The following is a 15,150-nucleotide window of genomic DNA, read 5'->3' on the forward strand; positions in this document are numbered from 1 at the left end:
CTTTTCGGTGCCGTTTGGCAAACTCCAAGTGAGGCTTTCATGTGCCTTTTAGTGAGGAGTGGCTTCCATCTGACAGTTAGAAGCAGCCTCTTCCCGTCTGCAGTCGCATAGGTTGGGAATGAGACAGAGTGAGTCACAGCCTAGAGAAACCATGAACCTGGTGAGTCATCAAACACTGTGAGCAAACCTCAAGTTCTATTTCTAAGTGCACCATTATACCGTCTGTCCCTGTCCCTCGCTCCTCTCTCTCCCACCAGCCTTATACCCTCTGTCCCTGTCCCTTGCTCCTCTCTCTCCCACCAGCCTCTGTCCCTCGCTCCTCTCTCTCCCACCAGCCTTATAGCCTCTGTCCCTCGCTCCTCTCTCTCCCACCAGCCTTATACCCTCTGTCCCTGTCCCTCGCTCCTCTCTCTTCCTCCAGCCTTCAAGCTGCTAGAAATAACAAGGTCATGTCTTTACTTCCCTTCTTCTTTTAGTAGGAAAGTTCATGTTTTTTTATATCTTACAATCAACATAGTTCTTATTGCAAGCTGAATATTTCAAATGCACTCTGAAACATATAATTATCATTAGACAGCAGCTCACATTTTTCACAAAAGGCTCTTCCAAGTTTAGGAGTTTGGCAAATTTGCCTCAGCAGACAGTGTTAAAATATATTTTTTTATAAGAAAATGTGCAATAATTGAAGGTGACAACAAATGTTATAGTCATAACAATATTTTACTGTGATATTTTTCCCACTCCAGTCAGCATACGGTGATGTGGAATTTAAGGCGATGCTGTTAGTGTGACGTATAATCTAGTGGACGGAACTCTTCTTTCAACAGCAACAACAGTTAGTCAGACACCTCGGTAGCTTGATAGACAAAACAGACGAACCACTAAAGCTCTTTAGATGCTTTCGTGTATATTTGCCACTGTGTTTTAAATCAACTTCTGTCGTTTAGTTCGTTATCCCATTTAATTTCATATTTACGGTGTTGTTGTTAGTCAGCTAGCGGGCTTGTTAAGTTAGCATTAGCATAGCTAGCTAACATCCCGACCATGAGTTCACTAAACTACTCTCCTCCTGATAAAGAAGAGGAGGTCTGCTGGACGGAGAAAGAAGATCTGGGGCTGAACATTGTCGTCAAAGAGGAGGAGGAAGAGGAGGCTGTTACAATACAAAAACGAGTAGAGGGTGAGGCTGTTACAGTGAAAGAAGAAGAGAAAGACGTTTCAGTGAAAGACGAGGAATACGCGTTCAGAGTGAAAGAGGAGGAGGATGTTACTGTAAAAGAAGAGGAGGAAGAGAAAGAGGAGGAGATGACTGTCACGTCGAAAAAGGAGGAGGAAGAAGAGAAGGAAACTGGATATCTGGGCCCGGATTCCCAAAGGCATCTTAAGGCGTCCAATGGTTCAAATGATGAACTTAGCCGTAAGATGGTTTTGAGAAACCATTCCCTGATTAACACTAGTAAGTACTGTCTTAAAAACAGAGGCACAAACTCTGCAGTTGTTGAACTGATGTGTGGTGGTAAAGGGGAAATCAGCAGTTGCTTCATCCATATTTGGACCTATAAATTATTTAGGACTGGCCGTCCATGAGGTCATAATGATAGTTTTAACCAGATTCCGAGGCTATACAGTATATTCTAGAATTCATCCATGATGTCATAATTATAGTTTAACCAGATTTCTAGACTATATAGTATATTCTAGAATTCATCCGTGGTGTCATAATGATAGTTTTAACCAGGTTTCTAGGCTATATAGTATATTCTAGAATTCATCCATGATGTCATAATGATAGTTTTAACCAGATTCCGAGGCTATACAGTATATTCTAGAATTCAACCATGATGTCATAATGATAGTTTTAACCAGATTGAGGCTATACCGTGTTAATTTACCAACAGTGGCGTTATAGGAGCTCATGTTTTGGTTTCTGATGGGGAAATACAGTTGAATCATTTGAGGCATTTCTAAGTTATATTCTTCAGGAACCAATGGCTATTATGATGTCATAATGATATAATGTCTGACCCCGTTCAGTCAGCTGGTCGATTGTTTTGGTCGACAGGCTTTTGGTCGAGCAAGATCTTTCTTGTCAAGCAGTCGCAAATTATATACATGTTTTATCGCACAAGAGACACCTTGTCTGATTCACGCCTGTCTCAGTGGACTAATCCATTGATGAGGCTGTGGGGATGGCGCAGTCCAAGAAGGGGCGTGTACCCTACATGATTTTGGCCCCGATTTAGCTGTCTTTGACAAGTTTTTGTGATTGGGACAAAGTCACTGTGTCGTTGCCTACTCAGGGTGTGCGGCCGTCACCGACACTCGTTTAATGTGAGCTGGTCAGAGACACAATCTGAGGGCTACTGATCCCGTCTTTGAGCAGTCCCAGACGTCCTGATATTTTCAAACAGGTTTGATTTTTATCTGCACAAAATATGCTCAGCGGTGGATTTTGACAGTCGTTTAGTGGTCCACCTGGCATAAGATGCTAATTGTGTCTTCCACTTCATTCACCACTGATTGGACTGGATTTAACAAGGGATCATATCATTCAGCGTATAAAGTCTTCTGTCCCTGTAAGTTCACATGTGGAACTGCATTAAATGTTTTTTTATTCTTTTATTGAATATTCGAAACATACAATATACTTGCAGTGAAGCCGCTCAATAACGACACCATACCAGTCATCCAACAGACTCCCATCCAACAACTACACCATACCAGTCATCCAACAGACTCCCATCCAACAACTACACCATACCAGTCATCCAACAGACTCCCATTCAACAACTACACCATACCAGTCATCCAACAGACTCCCATCCAACAACGACACCATACCAGTCATCCAACAGACTCCCATCCAACAACTACACCATACCAGTCATCCAACAGACTCCCATTCAACAACTACACCATACCAGTCATCCAACAGACTCCCATCCAACAACGACACCATACCAGTCATCCAACAGACTCCCATTCAACAACTACACCATACCAGTCATCCAACAGACTCCCATCCAACAACTACACCATACCAGTCATCCAACAGATTCCCATTCAGAGAGACACACAGAAGCATCCAGGGTCAATGCCCTGCTCAAGGGCACGTTGACTGATCTACCACCAGGCCAAAAAACAGGAACTGTTTACCAGGTTTACCAGGTTATTACTAAATAAACTGTTCACCATCTGGGACCATTCAACAGTCTAGATTTACCAGGTTATTACTAAATAAACTGTTCACCATCTGGGACCATTCAACAGTCTAGATTTACCAGGTTATTACTAAATAAACTGTTCACCATCTGGGACCATTCAACAGTCTAGATCTACCAGGTTATTACTAAATAAACTGTTCACCATCTGGGACCATTCAACAGTCTAGATTTACCAGGTTATTACTAAATAAACTGTTCACCATCTGGGACCATTCAACAGTCTAGATTTACCAGGTTATTACTAAATAAACTGTTCACCATCTGGGACCATTCAACAGTCTAGATTTACCAGGTTATTACTAAATAAACTGTTCACCATCTGGGACCATTCAACAGTCTAGATTTACCAGGTTATTACTTCTAAATAAACTGTTCACCATCTGGGACCATTCAACAGTCTAGATTTACCAGGTTATTACTAAATAAACTGTTCACCATCTGGGACCATTCAACAGTCTAGATTTACCAGGTTATTACTTCTAAATAAACTGTTCACCATCTGGGACCATTCAACAGTCTAGATTTACCAGGTTATTACTTCTAAATAAACTGTTCACCATCTGGGACCATTCAACAGTCTAGATTTACCAGGTTATTACTAAATAAACTGTTCACCATCTGGGACCATTCAACAGTCTAGATTTACCAGGTTATTACTTCTAAATAAACTGTTCACCATCTGGGACCATTCAACAGTCTAGATTTACCAGGTTATTACTAAATAAACTGTTCACCATCTGGGACCATTCAACAGTCTAGATCTACCAGGTTATTACTAAATAAACTGTTCACCATCTGGGACCATTCAACAGTCTAGATTTACCAGGTTATTACTAAATAAACTGTTCACCATCTGGGACCATTCAACAGTCTAGATTTACCAGGTTATTACTAAATAAACTGTTCACCATCTGGGACCATTCAACAGTCTAGATTTACCAGGTTATTACTAAATAAACTGTTCACCATCTGGGACCATTCAACAGTCTAGATTTACCAGGTTATTACTTCTAAATAAACTGTTCACCATCTGGGACCATTCAACAGTCTAGATTTACCAGGTTATTACTAAATAAACTGTTCACCATCTGGGACCATTCAACAGTCTAGATTTACCAGGTTATTACTTCTAAATAAACTGTTCACCATCTGGGACCATTCAACAGTCTAGATTTACCAGGTTATTACTTCTAAATAAACTGTTCACCATCTGGGACCATTCAACAGTCTAGATTTACCAGGTTATTACTAAATAAACTGTTCACCATCTGGGACCATTCAACAGTCTAGATTTACCAGGTTATTACTTCTAAATAAACTGTTCACCATCTGGGACCATTCAACAGTCTAGATTTACCAGGTTATTACTAAATAAACTGTTCACCATCTGGGACCATTCAACAGTCTAGATTTACCAGGTTATTACTAAATAAACTGTTCACCATCTGGGACCATTCAACAGTCTAGATTTACCAGGTTATTACTAAATAAACTGTTCACCATCTGGGACCATTCAACAGTCTAGATTTACCAGGTTATTACTAAATAAACTGTTCACCATCTGGGACCATTCAACAGTCTAGATTTACCAGGTTATTACTAAATAAACTGTTCACCATCTGGGACCATTCAACAGTCTAGATTTACCAGGTTATTACTTCTAAATAAACTGTTCACCATCTGGGACCATTCAACAGTCTAGATTTACCAGGTTATTACTTCTAAATAAACTGTTCACCATCTGGGACCATTCAACAGTCTAGATTTACCAGGTTATTACTAAATAAACTGTTCACCATCTGGGACCATTCAACAGTCTAGATTTACCAGGTTATTACTTCTAAATAAACTGTTCACCATCTGGGACCATTCAACAGTCTAGATTTACCAGGTTATTACTAAATAAACTGTTCACCATCTGGGACCATTCAACAGTCTAGATTTACCAGGTTATTACTTCTAAATAAACTGTTCACCATCTGGGACCATTCAACAGTCTAGATTTACCAGGTTATTACTAAATAAACTGTTCACCATCTGGGACCATTCAACAGTCTAGATTTACCAGGTTATTACTAAATAAACTGTTCACCATCTGGGGCCGTCAGGAGATCTCCAGCCGCAGGGTTTTCTTCGGGGGGTCGACCACTGAGGTGACACGAAGTCCCCTGAAGGACGGGGGCCAGCACCGGAATTGGAGTCGGAACCCCTCGAGCATTGTGGACAATACCTCAGGGGAACTCCACACCCTCCTCATAATTTGTGCTTTGAGACTGGGAGAAGTGGCCGAGGCCTGGGAAGGGTGGGTCAGGGGTCTTGCCGGGGCCCGCCTCTCCTATGGCGCCCTGAGTGCCTGGGTCCCCATTGACAGGTCGTATCTCCACTGCTGGGGAGTGACACGCAGTCGTAGTGTAACGCTAACAAAACACCAGTACGACAAACCACACGGAGTCGTAGTGTAACGCTAACAAAACACCAGTACGACAAACCACACGGAGGGTCGTAGTGTAACGCTAACAAAACACCAGTACGACAAACCACACGGAGGGTCGTAGTGTACCGCTAACAAATCACCTGTACGACAAACCACACGGAGGGTCGTAGTGTAACGCTAACAAAACACCAGTACGACAAACCACACACAGTCGTAGTGTACCGCTAACAAAACACCAGTACGACAAATACTGGAAGATACAGATCAACCGCACGCAGTGAGTGGAGCACTCAAGAGGAGGGGCGGGCAATATAGTGAAACGTAACCGTGGTTACATAAGTAGTAACCTTCGATCCAATATAGTGAAACGTAACCGTGGTTACATACGTAGTAACCTTCGATTCAATATAGTGAAACGTAACCGTGGTTACATGCGTAGTAACCTTCGATTCAATATAGTGAAACGTAACCGTGGTTACATACGTAGTAACCTTCGATTCAATATAGTGAAAAGTAACCGTGGTTACATACGTAGTAACCTTCGATCCAATATAGTGAAACGTAACCGTGGTTACATACGTAGTAACCTTCGATCCAATATAGTGAAACGTAACCGTGGTTACATACGTAGTAACCTTCGATCCAATATAGTGAAACGTAACCGTGGTTACATACGTAGTAACCTTCGATCCAATATAGTGAAACGTAACCGTGGTTACATACGTAGTAACCTTCGATTCAATATAGTGAAACGTAACCGTGGTTACATACGTAGTAACCTTCGATCCAATATAGTGAAACGTAACCGTGGTTACATACGTAGTAACCTTCGATCCAATATAGTGAAACGTAACCGTGGTTACATACGTAGTAACCTTCGATCCAATATAGTAAAACGTAACCGTGGTTACATACGTAGTAACCTTCGATCCAATATAGTGAAACGTAACCGTGGTTACATACGTAGTAACCTTCGATCCAATATAGTGAAACGTAACCGTGGTTACATACGTAGTAACCTTCGATCCAATATAGTGAAACGTAACCGTGGTTACATACGTAGTAACCTTCGATCCAATATAGTGAAACGTAACCGTGGTTACATACGAAGTAACCTTCGATCCAATATAGTGAAACGTAACCGTGGTTACATACGTAGTAACCTTCGATCCAATATAGTGAAACGTAACCGTGGTTACATACGTAGTAACCTTCGATCCAATATAGTGAAACGTAACCGTGGTTACATACGTAGTAACCTTCGATCCAATATAGTGAAACGTAACCGTGGTTACATACGTAGTAACCTTCGATCCAATATAGTAAAACGTAACCGTGGTTACATACGTAGTAACCTTCGATCCAATATAGTGAAACGTAACCGTGGTTACATACGTAGTAACCTTCGATCCAATATAGTGAAACGTAACCGTGGTTACATACGAAGTAACCTTCGATCCAATATAGTGAAACGTAACCGTGGTTACATACGAAGTAACCTTCGATCCAATATAGTGAAACGTAACCGTGGTTACATACGTAGTAATCTTCGATCCAATATAGTGAAACGTAACCGTGGTGACATACGTAGTAACCTTCGATCCAATATAGTGAAACGTAACCGTGGTTACATACGTAGTAACCTTCGATCCAACATAGTGAAACGCAACTTGTGATATAAAGGCCTTTATTGTTGATATTTTCTTTGTTTTTTTAAGCACTACCTCACTGCACATGGCCACATTCACATGTTCAAGCATTTCGCTACACTCGTAATTGTAATCTACTTGAAGTTAATAAAGTATTTTATTGTTGACATCTTTGTTTTTTTTAAGCCTCACTGTTTTATCACATGGCCACATTCTCATGTTCCAATGTGAACTCTTTGAGAGATGGGCGGGTCTAAGGCTCTAGAGGGTGTGAAGGATGATAAATGGGCGTGAACAAAGAGCAGCACTGAAGATATACAGCAATAGACAATGTAATACTGTTTGCCTAATGGGGGAACCTGGTGAGATAAATACTGTTAATGGTTTGCCTAATGGGGGAACCTGGTGAGATAAATACTGTTAATGGTTTGCCTAATGGGGGAACCTGGTGAGATAAATACTGTTAATGGTTTGCCTAATGGGGGAACCTGGTGAGATAAATACTGTTAATGGTTTGCCTAATGGGGGAACCTGGTGAGATAAATACTGTTAATGGTTTGCCTAATGGGGGAACCTGGTGAGATAAATACTGTTAATGGTTTGCCTAATGGGGGAACCTGGTGAGATAAATACTGTTAATGGTTTGCCTAATGGGGGAACCTGGTGAGATAAATACTGTTAATGGTTTGCCTAATGGGGGAACCTGGTGAGATAAATACTGTTAATGGTTTGCCTAATGGGGGAACCTGGTGAGATAAATACTGTTCATGGTTTGCCTAATGGGGGAACCTGGTGAGATAAATACTGTTCATGGTTTGCCTAATGGGGGAACCTGGTGAGATAAATACTGTTCATGGTTTGCCTAATGGGGGAACCTGGTGAGATAAATACTGTTCATGGTTTGCCTAATGGGGGAACCTGGTGAGATAAATACTGTTAATGGTTTGCCTAATGGGGGAACCTGGTGAGATAAATACTGTTAATGGTTTGCCTAATGGGGGAACCTGGTGAGATAAATACTGTTAATGATTTGCCTAATGGGGGAACCTGGTGAGATAAATACTGTTAATGGTTTGCCTAATGGGGGAACCTGGTGAGATAAATACTGTTAATGGTTTGCCTAATGGGGGAACCTGGTGAGATAAATACTGTTAATGGTTTGCCTAATGGGGGAACCTGGTGAGATAAATACTGTTAATGGTTTGCCTAATGGGGGAACCTGGTGAGATAAATACTGTTAATGGTTTGCCTAATGGGGGAACCTGGTGAGATAAATACTGTTAATGGTTTGCCTAATGGGGGAACCTGGTGAGATAAATACTGTTAATGGTTTGCCTAATGGGGGAACCTGGTGAGATAAATACTGTTAATGGTTTGCCTAATGGGGGAACCTGGTGAGATAAATACTGTTAATGGTTTGCCTAATGGGGGAACCTGGTGAGATAAATACTGTTAATGGTTTGCCTAATGGGGGAACCTGGTGAGATAAATACTGTTAATGGTTTGCCTAATGGGGGAACCTGGTGAGATAAATACTGTTAATGGTTTGCCTAATGGGGGAACCTGGTGAGATAAATACTGTTAATGGTTTGCCTAATGGGGGAACCTGGTGAGATAAATACTGTTAATGGTTTGGGGGAACTTGGTGAGATAAATACTGTTAATGGTTTGCCTAATGGGGGAACCTGGTGAGATAAATACTGTTAATGGTTTGCCTAATGGGGGAACCTGGTGAGATAAATACTGTTAATGGTTTGCCTAATGGGGGAACCTGGTGAGATAAATACTGTTAATGGTTTGCCTAATGGGGGAACCTGGTGAGATAAATACTGTTAATGGTTTGCCTAATGGGGGAACCTGGTGAGATAAATACTGTTAATGGTTTGGGGGAACTTGGTGAGATAAATACTGTTAATGGTTTGCCTAATGGGGGAACCTGGTGAGATAAATACTGTTAATGGTTTGCCTAATGGGGGAACCTGGTGAGATAAATACTGTTAATGGTTTGCCTAATGGGGAAACCTGGTGAGATAAATACTGTTAATGGTTTGCCTAATGGGGGAACCTGGTGAGATAAATACTGTTAATGGTTTGCCTAATGGGGGAACCTGGTGAGATAAATACTGTTAATGGTTTGCCTAATGGGGGAACCTGGTGAGATAAATACTGTTAATGGTTTGGGGGAACTTGGTGAGATAAATACTGTTAATGGTTTGCCTAATGGGGGAACCTGGTGAGATAAATACTGTTAATGGTTTGCCTAATGGGGGAACCTGGTGAGATAAATACTGTTAATGGTTTGCCTAATGGGGAAACCTGGTGAGATAAATACTGTTAATGGTTTGCCTAATGGGGGAACCTGGTGAGATAAATACTGTTAATGGTTTGCCTAATGGGGGAACCTGGTGAGATAAATACTGTTAATTTGGTGAAAGTATTCCTTTTCTAAATATATGTTTCTCAATGATTTAATGGGTGAAAACCACAGAAAAATGTTAGAATGCCCCTTTGTCCTGAATGGGATTCTAAATGTAATGTTTTAAATCTACATTACTTCCTCATGTTTCCTCCAATCACAGTGTATGATACCATGTAGAAGCTCTGAGTCATTACTTCCTCATGTTTTCCTCCAATCACAGTGTGTGATAACCATGTCGAACCTCTGAGTCATTACTTCCTCATGTTTTCCTCCAATCACAGTGTATGATACCATGTAGAAGCTCTGAGTCATTACTTCCTCATGTTTTCCTCCAATCACAGTGTATGATAACCATGTAGAAGCTCTGAGTCATTACTTCCTCATGTTTTCCTCCAATCACAGTGTTTGATACGCTATTTAGAAGCTCAGAGTCATTACTTCCTCATGTTTTCCTCCAATCACAGTGTTTGATACGCTATTTAGAAGCTCAGAGTCATTACTTCCTCATGTTTTCCTCCAATCACAGTGTTTGATACCACGTAGAAGCTCTGAGTCATTACTTCCTCATGTTTTCCTCCAATCACAGTGTATGATACCATGTAGAAGCTCTGAGTCATTACTTCCTCATGTTTCCTCCAATCACAGTGTATGATACCATTTAGAAGCTCTGAGTCATTACTTCCTCATGTTTTCCTCCAATCACAGTGTTTGATACCATGTAGAAGCTCTGAGTCATTACTTCCTCATGTTTTCCTCCAATCACAGTGTATGATACCATGTAGAAGCTCTGAGTCATTACTTCCTCATGTTTCCTCCAATCACAGTGTATGATACCATTTAGAAGCTCTGAGTCATTACTTCCTCATGTTTTCCTCCAATCACAGTGTTTGATACCATGTAGAAGCTCTGAGTCATTACTTCCTCATGTTTTCCTCCAATCACAGTGTATGATACCATTTAGAAGCTCTGAGTCATTACTTCCTCATGTTTTCCTCCAATCACAGTGTATGATACCATGTAGAAGCTCTGAGTCATTACTTCCTCATGTTTCCTCCAATCACAGTGTATGATACCATGTAGAAGCTCTGAGTCATTACTTCCTCATGTTTTCCTCCAATCACAGTGTATGATAACCATGTAGAAGCTCTGAGTCATTACTTCCTCATGTTTTCCTCCAATCACAGTGTTTGATACCATGTAGAAGCTCTGAGTCATTACTTCCTCATGTTTTCCTCCAATCACAGTGTTTGATACCATGTAGAAGCTCTGAGTCATTACTTCCTCATGTTTTCCTCCAATCACAGTGTTTGATACCATGTAGAAGCTCTGAGTCATTACTTCCTCATGTTTTCCTCCAATCACAGTGTTTGATACCATGTAGAAGCTCTGAGTCATTACTTCCTCATGTTTTCCTCCAATCACAGTGTTTGATACCATGTAGAAGCTCTGAGTCATTACTTCCTCATGTTTTCCTCCAATCACAGTGTTTGATACCATGTAGAAGCTCTGAGTCATTACTTCCTCATGTTTTCCTCCAATCACAGTGTTTGATACCATGTAGAAGCTCTGAGTCATTACTTCCTCATGTTTTCCTCCAATCACAGTGTTTGATACCATGTAGAAGCTCTGAGTCATTACTTCCTCATGTTTTCCTCCAATCACAGTGTTTGATACCATGTAGAAGCTCTGAGTCATTACTTCCTCATGTTTTCCTCCAATCACAGTGTTTGATACCATGTAGAAGCTCTGAGTCATTACTTCCTCATGTTTTCCTCCAATCACAGTGTATGATACCATGTAGAAGCTCTGAGTCATTACTTCCTCATGTTTTCCTCCAATCACAGTGTATGATACCATGTAGAAGCTCTGAGTCATTACTTCCTCATGTTTTCCTCCAATCACAGTGTTTGATACCATGTAGAAGCTCTGAGTCATTACTTCCTCATGTTTTCCTCCAATCACAGTGTATGATACCATGTAGAAGCTCTGAGTCATTACTTCCTCATGTTTCCTCCAATCACAGTGTATGATACCATGTAGAAGCTCTGAGTCATTACTTCCTCATGTTTCCTCCAATCACAGTGTATGATACCATGTAGAAGCTCTGAGTCATTACTTCCTCATGTTTTCCTCCAATCACAGTGTTTGATACCATGTAGAAGCTCTGAGTCATTACTTCCTCATGTTTTCCTCCAATCACAGTGTTTGATACCATGTAGAAGCTCTGAGTCATTACTTCCTCATGTTTTCCTCCAATCACAGTGTATGATAACCATGTAGAAGCTCTGAGTCATTACTTCCTCATGTTTTCCTCCAATCACAGTGTTTGATACCATGTAGAAGCTCTGAGTCATTACTTCCTCATGTTTTCCTCCAATCACAGTGTTTGATACCATGTAGAAGCTCTGAGTCATTACTTCCTCATGTTTTCCTCCAATCACAGTGTGTGATATTACTCATGTTTTCCTCCAATCACAGTGTATGATACCATGTAGAAGCTCTGAGTCATTACTTCCTCATGTTTTCCTCCAATCACAGTGTATGATACCATGTAGAAGCTCTGAGTCATTACTTCCTCATGTTTTCCTCCAATCACAGTGTTTGATACCATGTAGAAGCTCTGAGTCATTACTTCCTCATGTTTTCCTCCAATCACAGTGTTTGATACCATGTAGAAGCTCTGTACTTTTATCCAATGTATAAAATAAACACCATTGAAAAGGTTGCTACATAAGACTGAATAGAGACGGCGGGTCACATATTTGGTTGTGAAAGTTGTAAAATACCTAATCACAGTGTTTGATACCATGTAGCAAAGCTGTTAGCTTGAATGCTAAACGCTCATTGACAGGCTGGTAGCAAAGCTTTTATCCAATGTATAAACAGGCTGGTAAACTAGCCAATGAGCATTTTACTGGTTGAAGTTGAAGTGTTTTTTTAAAGTATAAAGCAGTTGATTTGTGACAATAACACACTATATTACAATTATAATCCAAAAGTAGTGTGAAATGCACTCATAAGCACAGGCTATGTCATTAATTAACGGTGGTGAATTAATGAATAGACACAGAGCTTAATGTGAGTTTCAGATATACAGATATATGCAGATATACAGTACTACATCCATAACTAGTGGTTTCCTCATTAGCAGATATACTACATCCATAACTAGTGGTTTCCTCATTACCAGATATACTACATCCATAACTAGTGGTTTCCTCATTAGCAGATATACTACATCCATAACTAGTGGTTTCCTCATTACCAGATATACTACGTCCATAACTAGTGGTTTCCTCATTACCAGATATACTACATCCATAACTAGTGGTTTCCTCATTACCAGACATACTACATCCATAACTAGTGGTTTCCTCATTACCAGATATACTACATCCATAACTAGTGGTTTCCTCATTAGCAGATATACTACGTCCATAACTAGTGGTTTCCTCATTACCAGATATACTACATCCATAACTAGTGGTTTCCTCATTAGCAGTTATACTACATCCATAACTAGTGGTTTCCTCATTACCAGATATACTACATCCATAACTAGTGGTTTCCTCATTACCAGATATACTACATCCATAACTAGTGGTTTCCTCATTACCAGATATACTACATCCATAACTAGTGGTTTCCTCATTAGCAGGGAGGAGTTTCTGCAACCAAATTGTGTGTGCATCGGCCCTTGTGGGGCAATTTTAGCAAACACAGAATGGGGCCTATATTGGTGATCAAAAAGTCGTCTGGCACACTGCTTAGGATTTCAGCAACTTTAAAAACGTATTTCTAGCCTAAAATCATCCACTTTACTACTAAGGTGAAGAAAATAAGACTAAATATGGCTATTGTTGCTTGACTGGTCTTTTTAAGACAATTGTCAAACAAGTTTGTACACAACATCATGGGCATGAGGCCTTTCAGCTAAAATAAACGGTGGATTTCTGTTGTGGGCCTTTTAACCTTCTGTCTGACTTTGTTTTTGTTGTTCACACAGGAGAGAGACGTGACGATCGTGGATCCTCTGGGGAGCCTCAACAACATCATGAAGCTGAAGAGGCAGAGGAGAGTTTTTCCGCATCAGAACATCTCAATAAACAGAAGCGTAAACGCACAGGGAAGAAACCTCACCGCTGCTCTGACTGTGGGAAGAGATTCACCTCTTCAGCAGACCTCAAAAGACATCAGAGAATCCATACAGGAGAGAAACCTTATAGCTGTGATCAATGTGGGAAGAGATTTACTGATCTAAGCAGCCTGAAAAGACACCAGAGAATTCACACGGGAGAGAAACCTTATAGATGCACTGACTGTGGGAAGAGTTTTAATGTTCCAAGCAGCCTGAAAACACACCAAAGAATTCACACGGGAGAGAAACCTTATAGCTGCACTGACTGTGGGAAGAGTTTTAATGTTCCAAGCAGCCTGAAAACACACCAAAGAATTCACACGGGAGAGAAACCTTATAGCTGTGATCAATGTGGGAAGAGTTTTGTTTCATCTAGCCAACTGACTGTACACCAGAGACCACACACAGGAGATAAATGTTATAGCTGTGATCAATGTGGGAAGAGTTTTGTTTCATCTAGCAAGCTGACTGCACACCAGAAAACACACACAGGAGAGAAATCGTATAGCTGTGATCAATGTGGGAAGAGATACTCTGGTAAAAGATCTCTGATTAGACATCAGAAAATACATGAAGGAGTTGTTCCATGATATCAATAAAATGTCACAATGTAGAACCCTAAACGTTTGTCCCCTGATCTATTGATTTCATCATGATATGGATATTAGCCACATCAGGTGAAAAGTCCAGGTTCTGAAATGAAAGAGTACTATTTATGTGATTAACAAAAAGTGTTGCGTTATACTTATCTCGTCGGTGATCCACTTGAATTAAAATGCAACACTTCAAAATGTATCTAGCTGTTTACCGCAAGTTGTCCTCTAACCAGTGATGTACACATTAAACCCAGATTCCATGTGGTTTTAGAGCTGTTCGTTTAATCAGGATGCGCAACCTCATACCCCCCTCTCTCGCGCAATTGATTTCAACGTGATTTCGATATGAGTGATGACAAATAAGTGTTGCATTTCTCTTCGTTCTGGGGACCTCTACATTTAAATGCATCACTCCGAAATGTAGCTGACTGTCTTCTGCAGATTATCTAACCAGTGAGATAAAAGATTTTAAAATTCCAAAAGATATCTCCCATTTCCACGTGTTATTTTAGTTGTTAGTTTCAACAGCAGTTTCAACCTGATTTCCCCCCAGTAGATTTATTGCCAGTTGTCAAAACAGCGTTTTTGGTGCTTATAAGGAGCTCGTTTAAAAAAGAAGATTTGTTTCACACTTTGTTGGTTACTACATTCCATATGCGTTATTTCATAGTTGTGATGTCTTAATTATTA

General features: G+C 40.4%; 1 protein-coding gene across 1 annotated transcript; it reads left to right on the forward strand.

Annotated features, from left to right (window-relative positions):
• The first annotated feature begins 870 nt into the window (after positions 1-870).
• Positions 871-14,486, forward strand: LOC139394686 (zinc finger protein 723-like). The gene is made up of 2 exons (XM_071142778.1): positions 871-1,456; positions 13,733-14,486. Exons 1-2 carry the CDS (start codon positions 1,045-1,047, stop codon positions 14,452-14,454), a joined length of 1,134 nt encoding a protein of 377 aa, XP_070998879.1. The 5' UTR covers positions 871-1,044; the 3' UTR covers positions 14,455-14,486.
• Positions 14,487-15,150: the final 664 nt, after the last annotated feature.

This window comes from Oncorhynchus clarkii, unplaced genomic scaffold (genome assembly GCF_045791955.1).
Source record: "Oncorhynchus clarkii lewisi isolate Uvic-CL-2024 unplaced genomic scaffold, UVic_Ocla_1.0 unplaced_contig_449_pilon_pilon, whole genome shotgun sequence".
Lineage (NCBI taxonomy): Eukaryota > Metazoa > Chordata > Actinopteri > Salmoniformes > Salmonidae > Oncorhynchus > Oncorhynchus clarkii.